This window comes from Morone saxatilis, unplaced genomic scaffold, assembly GCF_004916995.1.
Source record: "Morone saxatilis isolate NCDOM2014 unplaced genomic scaffold, NCSU_SB_2.0 Contig15, whole genome shotgun sequence".
NCBI lineage: Eukaryota > Metazoa > Chordata > Actinopteri > Moronidae > Morone > Morone saxatilis.
The window spans coordinates 13,638,997-13,647,407 of record NW_023339707.1 but is presented as its reverse complement, the minus strand read 5'-3'; the positions used below and the strand labels follow the sequence as shown (position 1 = coordinate 13,647,407).

General features: G+C 39.6%; 1 protein-coding gene across 1 annotated transcript in view; it reads right to left on the bottom strand.

The window, feature by feature from the left end:
- The window catches only part of hoxc1a (homeobox C1a), an 8,821-nt gene extending 8,147 nt beyond the window's left edge, over positions 1-674 (bottom strand). The window contains exon 1 of the mRNA XM_035656417.1: positions 56-674. Within this exon, the coding sequence (XP_035512310.1) occupies positions 56-620 (565 nt within the window). The 5' untranslated portion in view covers positions 621-674. The remainder of the gene's footprint in view (positions 1-55) is intronic.
- Positions 675-8,411: the final 7,737 nt, after the last annotated feature.

Here is an 8,411-nt window from a genome sequence, read left to right as displayed (position 1 = left end):
GGCCTCCCACCACCACCACCCCCTTCTCGTGCTCCCCTGACAAAAAAAAACTTACCCGCCCGGTGCTGACTCCTCTTCACTCTCATCCACTCAAAAGTTGTACTGTTTACGTCCATATCAGCTACGTTGCAGTCCGAGCTGGCAGAACTCCCCACGGCGACGTGAATCTCGGGGCCATTGTGGGAGTAGATTTGAATTTGTTCTGTAAGTGACCCAAAACGGGACTGTGGCGTCTCGTCGTTATTTGACGCAGAGTATCCGCGTCCTGGAGAGCTCTGCCCCTGCGCCCTGCACCGCCAGGGGACACGGGACGAGTGGGGGCAGGCCGGTGTCGAGAAGCCCTCGAGAGTCTCACACGGTGGAGGAGGAGGAGGAGGAGGAGGAGGGCTGTCCAAAGAGGTGCACAGAGTCAAACTGTTGGAGAGAGTTAAGTACCGGGGATGCGGTGTGTTAAATCCTGAGGCTACTTCAGCCTCCAGTTTCCCCTCCTCATCACGACTGCCGAGTTCAGGATGAGTCCTGCCTTCCAGGTCCCGGTTTATGACCTCTTTCGCTCGGCAGCAGCCCGTGAACAGAGGGCTACTCTCCCCTTCGGCCGTTAACTCTTGATAGGAAGTCATTATCACCTCTCCCCCTGCATAATCATTGGACGGGGGGTTCACTTCACGCCCGGCCTCTCGAGCATCCAGTAACGCATGGTCAGGCGGCTGGACGACCGTGGGGACATTCCTCAGAGGAGAAACAGCAGTCCCTGATTGATGGAGATGACGTGCCCTCCTGGTCTCGGCCAATAGCTGGACATCTCTGTCATCAGGAGAGAGGACAACACTGATTAAGCCGTGCGAGCAAGTTGAGAAACTCACTTCAGGTCACAACATTTTAGGGCAGGCCGTAGCAAAAAGAAAAAAAAAAAAACTACAAACATCCTTACAGGCAGCAATGAAGTACATCATCATCCTCACCAGAGTGAGGGCCTTGCACAGGCCGCTCACCTATGCAGACAGGTAGGCTGTGGTGTCAGACATGTTAGTGTGTCAAGAGAAATGTGCTTTAGGTCAAATTCTGGTATTTTGATTATTTTTCACGACAACAATGAAAACTTTTTTTTCCCCCAAAAAAGATAAATTAGCATAATCTAGACCTACATTGATGGAGCTAATGGATTATGCAAATCTGCAAAGGCTTCTTGAAAACCCCGAGGCCCTCTTTAGCAAAGGGCTTAGGTCATGTGAAAGGCACACTTAATGGGTTCAGAGGTCGTGACAGCTGGTATTTAGAAGTTCAGTGGCAGCAGATTTGTAATTAGCCTCGAACAAATACCAAAAAAAGAAAGAAAAAATGGCGGAGATCAAAAAGTTGTAACTGACAGAGAGGACATGTTTAGTAGCTCCTCGGCTCCCTCCGCCCGTGTTCATTTCTGTTTGCTACAGAGGGCCCAGAAACTGCTTCTTTTTAGCTCTGTGCAACGCATCTGTGTGTTTACCCAGGAATGAATCATCGTGTGATACTATTCACGCATGTGCAAACAAAGCTACGTGCTGCTATTTAAACTTGAGTGACAAAAACAAACAGAAAGTCACTCCCAAACTGCAAGCACAGGATGAGTTGGAGACAATAGATACAAGTCCAGGGCTGTTTAGTCCACACTGCCTTAAAAAAAAAATATGCCGACAATGCAACTGAGCTTTAGTGCCACAGTAGATACACAGGAACCCAGCCCAGGATTTTCACTTCCAACACAGAAGTGGAAATGTCAAGAAGCTCCAGAGCAGAAGCAGTTTTTCCTGAAGTCTGGTGACCCACTTTCAAACACACACAGTGTCGCTCAACGTGCTCGCATCCATTCTAAATAACAGGAATGAATACAGCTAATAATATTCCAATGTGCCAATATTAATGTCTGATCTCCAAACAGTTTAATTGTGTTGTTTTAAATTTAAAAGTAAAGAGATGGCATCATGTGTTCAAGAAAACTTGTTTTATTTTCTCCGAACTTCAGCCATGTTTCGTGTGATTGACTGATGCACAAAAGATCACTGAAGACGAGCAATGGTGCTGAAATTATGTTACATTTAAATTAAATTAAATTATTTAGAATTCCTTGGAATTATTTATTTGTCCTGCCCCTGTATAATATAATAATTAATATTAATATTTAATACGTTGATTAAATATGCAGGCGGATTTTCGTTATTATTATTATTATTATTATTATATTTATTTTCAGATAACTGTACGAAACTACCACCCATCACGTTTGATAAAAACCTGAACTTAAAACAACTATCTGTTACTGTTCTCATCGTTTTATTTGAACAATATTTCCTATGTCTTTTAAGTCTGCAGTAATTACAAAATAATTCAGCGTAATGAACAACTTCTAACTGCATTCTTACAACACAGAAATATGGTCCCAGCTGTGGGAGTTAATGGGATTCTACAGGCAGCGATGTGCTGAATGACTGAGTGCAATATATCCCTTCTCTCCATGCATTTGCAGGGTGCACTGATCCATCTTCATGTCAGCTCGGAGGTTACTCAGGGTTCACGCGCTAGCTTGTTTCTCTCCTCCACACTCAATAAATAAATCTCTGCAGCTTTCTGTTTACCGCCTGAATATAAATTTGTTTGCAGTCGATCGAAGACCTGTGCGGAGGTATTAGAAATTGTATTTCTGTAATGGCTTTCAGCAGAGGGAGGGAGGGAGGGGGAGGAGGTTGCAGAGAGGAGAAAAAAAGAAGAAGAAGAAAAAGAAGAAGAAGAGGAAAAACAGGTGTGAGCAATCTCTGCTCTCCTCATATGCAAACGAATTTTTAAAAATGCAGCAGCCTCAGCCTATTACAGCCTTCAGACATATTCAAATTACATTTAAAACCAAGTAACCTTTTTATCTTGTAGGACAAAAACAGCAATCCATGTTTGTGCCATATGTTTGATTAGCATATTTGAAGTGTTGTTCCACATCGCTGCCCAGCACCTTTTATGCAACAGAAGTTATATTATCGCATTAAACAGAAAAAACACACAAGTGATCTTTAGCTGAGGCTCCTTCCTCTGGACAGCTTGTTCCCCCCTAAACCACAAATTCTGAATAAGGTGGCTTCAGACATAAGAGAGAGAATAATCTCACAATTTTGGTGAAATGGATTCTACAAATTTGAATTTTATTTACCTCAAACCAAATTCTGCACCCCACATAGAGCAGAAAAACAAATATGTTGCTCCACACCCCCCCCAAAAAAATACTCTTAAAACTCAGTTCAGGCATTTCCCATTATGATCACTATTGTTACTGTTGTTTTGACTGGAGGTGAGGCAAACATGGCAGCACTTGGGTGGCTGTGTCAGGAGGCAGGGAAAGAGGGAAAGAATATTGACTGATGCTAATTTGTTTTGCGTCCATGCTCTGATGTGTGTCAATAGGCAGTCGAGGGCCTGGGATCAGCGCTGTCCGTGCTCGGATTACCTCCGTGGTTTGAATTGAACTCTCATCCTGCTGCTTGTGACATGACGCTACGGCGGCTGTTGACACCAGACCCTTGTCTAACCCTCCAACATTGTCAAGCCTCATTATACATCAGCTCTTGACCCTCACAAGACTGGAAATTAACCAGTGCTGACAGACGACTGTCACCACCGGCCAGGGAGGTCACTGCCGTTAATGCAGTTCCAGGACAGGAAGATGACAGCCATCTATGCCATGTTTATGGAGCCCAGGCCCATCAACGTGGGATCATGATAGAGCTGTAATGTGGAGAGGGACAAAGAGAAATAAAGTAAGAGAAAAGGAAATAAAGGGTCAGAGCAGAGACACAGACACAGATATTCAAGTGTGGCACATTGACCGGTTGAAAGATGGCTATCTATATGATTGATAGAGCATGTCTGTGTTTTTCAAGTATTGACGTTTTTGAAAAATAGTGATGTCAGAAGTAAGGTTTAGCTTAGTGTATACCCAGCCCACACACAATCCAGGGAATACCTCTTAAAAAAAAAAAAAAAACATCCACTCACAGTGTGAAAGTCTAATAATTGTCCTCGCTTCATTGTTGAATGGTATGAAATCTGCCATAGTACATGAACCATAATCATAAATCCAATGCAACTACTGTGCAAATGGCCAGGGACATTACAGATAACTGCATTCTGCACAGGCTCAACAGTGTGACAATGAAGCAATACCTTGCTAATACCAGGACTTTTCAACAATAGCCTGTAGTATGTACTGCAGCGCTTCACAGCTTCAGTGAGCCAAGAGGCTTCGAGTCGGCAGAATCCCAAACATCATGACAACAAGCCATCAGTCATCTTCCCCCCAAGCTGCTGTGCACACTTGTGTGTTTCCGGAGTTCTTACTGTGGGAAATGAGCAGGGTTAAACATGAAACAGGAGGAAATGTTCATCATTGCAGCACAGTCTGCATTATTCCCCCTCATACGGCATTGTTTTCGCTGCAGGGAAAGAGAAGGAGTGGTTTTTAATTTTTTTTTTGCTTAAACATCCCCTGCTTGTTCACAATGCAGATCAGTACTCTACTGTGCATGCTAATCATGGTTAATAGCAAAATGCTGATAGAAAAATGACACTGTATTAAGAAAGCACTAATCTTTTGTTCAGGTTCAGGAAGGATTATTCCTGCAGTCAAAAAAGGAAAAATGTCATCCATGGTGAAGTTTGAAAGTTAAAAGTGTAGATAATCAAGGTATTGGATAATTACAACATCTATATATTAGTTTAATGTCATTTATTTCCAATTAAGTATCTTTAATTATCTTTTTTCTCACTGTCTGATATTACCATATTATCTGTGTCAGCTCGTTCCTGTTCTCTATTGAAGCTATATGATGTGAAAAATTCAAACCATCGGCTCCATGAATTTTATAGCTGCATATTCCATCAAATGGAAATATTCTAGATGTCTTGTGCGTCATTTTATACGCATTTCCCCAAATTCAGGCTGACATATTTTGTATCTTTGGAAACTTTGGTCTCTCTAGTAGAATTCAAAATAAAGTTAACTGGCTTAGATCAACGTGTGGCTGCACAGCAGCAGAGTTATTGCTGTTTCAGAAATGTTTAGTTTTAACAAATGAGGTTCAACAAGGATTATTCATGCAGTCAATAAAATACAAATGTGAATCCTGTGTTCCAGTTTTAACCCTTTGGCATTTTTTCCTTATTGTTTGGGGTCCCAGACACATAAACAGAACCAACAATTTGCTAAACTAACTAAATGTTGTTTTCTTTGAATACTTTTTGGATTGTCTCCTGAAACACAATATGTAGAAAAGTATTGAAGTGGTTCCAGTGACCACTAACTGGGCTTGCACAAGGAAATATGGAAATCACCATGAATTGTTAGATATATTTTATGTGTTATTAGCTATGCATGAATAAAAAGATTGGTTTGCAGTAAAAGACATATTGTTACAACAAACAACTCATACAATAGACAAACATGATACAAAATGATACATTATAAATAAAAAATGATACGTATGTTATCCGACATTATGATACTACTAATGTTTTGAGTCAATTAGACCCCAGAGACTTACTTAAGATTTGTGATGCTGTCAACACTAATCACAGATCTAGAGCTTTACAGATACTATTAATTAGTCATATTTTACTTGTGGGTGAGACAACAAACAACTCTGACTTCTGAAATATGCCAACAGTTCAAAACCATGTTTATTAGCAATTATCATAAAATTAGGAAAGTCATGAGATATCAAGCACATAAAACAATGATAATTCTGTTTTTTGAGCCGTTACAGTGGACCAAACAACAGCATGGGCTGGATATTCCATTGTATATTTCCAATATATTTCATTTTGCTGATCTTATTATCTTTATGTCCTTTGTTGCCTGTGAGATTTTTCCACACAACCAAAAGAAAGTGTGTATTGATTAGATTCGGTGTGATAAAGCCATTGGGTGTTAAATACTTCTTGAGTGATCAATAATGGTCAACATGTGACATTTAGCTAGGTGGCTGTTGTGATTACGAGTTCATTCATTTAACTGGTGCTCTTCAGGGGGAAAAGTGAGCTCCAGCAGGTGACTCTCTCACTGCGCACGGTGCCGCTCACCACAGCTGAGACAGTTTCATCACCAACTTACCTTTTTATTGTCACCGATCATCCTTAACTGGGAAGCATTTAAAATGTCATTGATCTTGATAATGCCGTGCCGTAATATGACAGTAACAGTTGTATGAGATTCAGGAAGTCAAATTTCCAAGATTGATGAGTCGTAGCAGTTGAGTTATAATCCATCCACCTGAGTAATGCTCAGGCTCTGTTCCACATGAAGGAGCAGACAAATAAATAAAACCCATAAAGGTGACACAGGAAATTGATACTTAACAATCATCTTGAGCAACAAGCACCTGGAGAGACTGGTGGGCAGCAGTTACTACTGTGGAGGGAAAAGGCTGAGAAGGTTAATAGGTCATAAAAAGAACAAAACCTCCTAAAGGCCAGGCATAAAAGTTCAGGATTTTGCTCAACAATGGACCAAAGTATTGCATGTGACAGTCACACTATGGGAAGGTTTTACTTCTATTATTTCCATCACATAAAACATCCAAATTTCAAACTCAATGGTTTTAAAGAAAAACTGAAAACGAGTCCCAACAATCTTTAATACTGCGTTCACCCCAGTTATTTTGTAAGATGTGCAACATCTGACCCATTAGGTTGAGTCAAAACTGTGAGACAAACACCCAAACCCAGGATTTATTCAACTCACAACTGTCTGTGATGCAGCACACGTGCACATTGGTCTCTGTTGTTGTCATAAACTTGGCCAAGTTACTGTACTACTGTACTGTGCTACTGTAGAAATAAGTTATGGTAAGTGTTTTTATCCTACAGTGTGTCATGTTTTAACTTTGTTGCATTTCTAACTCTCAGAACACAGTGAGGTTCAGATCAATGTAAGCTCAAGTCCAGGGATAGACATGGTGGCAAGGGGATGCAACAGCCACCCCTAGAAATGCCTTGCCACCCTAGTTTGATGTCAAATGCTATAAAATTTAACACATTAATTTAGATTAATTATTAAAATAACATATTAAAAAACTGAAATTAACATATATAACTTAATGATCTGAGAAAAAAAGACAATTATTTAAAACATGTCTGAAGATTTGGAAATAGAAGCATTTATTTATTTATAATGCTACCTTTAGATATTTATATTCAATGCTTTACTGATGTGCTGCAATATTGTAACCTAATGTTTTTTAGTTCATTTGGGAGCTTTTCCAAATTTTCTGTAAATTTCACTAGATCCAGCCTGCAATCATGGCACTCTTCTCCACTGCTTTATTCACCAAAATGTTCTTTTTCAGAGCAGTGTCTGAGATTTTTTCATGGTTTTCTTATGTACAGTCTATTGATCAGTCATGTGACCTATGAATCACCATCACCAAGTATCCAAGACACACCAGATATGGTCATTTACAAGATATTATAAAAGACATGAATTACAAAACAATGTTTTACCAACCTCTCAAAATATTATTTAGCAAACATATTCCATGGTTGAAAGGGTTGAATTTCCAACTTTTGACATATGCTGCTTTGTATTAAAAATGGAGATTCAACCTTTTTAGTCAAAACGTGTATAAACGATGATGCTCTGGAAAAGAGTTATGTGACTTGAGTGTGGTTTCATGGTATTTGTACTGTATATTTTATATTTATGCCTTTGTATGTATTGTACATAAACATCATTTTGCAAGTAGCTATGTTATGTCAACACAGCTTCATGACTGAATCAACCCAAATTGAATCTCAACAGTGACTACAAGATATAGTAAACACAGTGATGGAAGAAGCACTGAGATCATTTACTCAAGTGATCAAAATACTATGTTACAAGCATAAGTCCTGCAGTAAAAACTTCAAAGTATAATGATTAAAGTATCATGCAGAATGACCCATTGCAGAACAATGTAAATTGGAATATTGGTTTATAATCTATAATTTGATTAATGCACGTACTGGCTATAGACAGGGCCCTTCATTTTGTTTGCAGCCACTGTAGTTTCTCCTACAGGCTTGGAAGGTGAGCTATATTTAAATGGTTGCAATCTGTAACATTACTGCTAGATGCCACTGAATCCGACACACTGGTCCTTTAATGAATCAATAAATTGTAAATAAATAGATGTCAAACCAAGGCCACAGTATGGAAAGAGTTTTTTGTTCTTTTGGAGTGTGTTTATCCCAGTTTATACAATTTTGTGAAGTGTGTCAGTAACTGTCATCAGTTAGTGGTGTAAATAAGTACATGCATAGATTGTGGTGTAAGATGTACAAATAAAAACAGCTGATGAAGACAAAAGCTAAACAAACCTGAAAGTACTGTATAATTGGTGAGATAAATGGCTCCTATA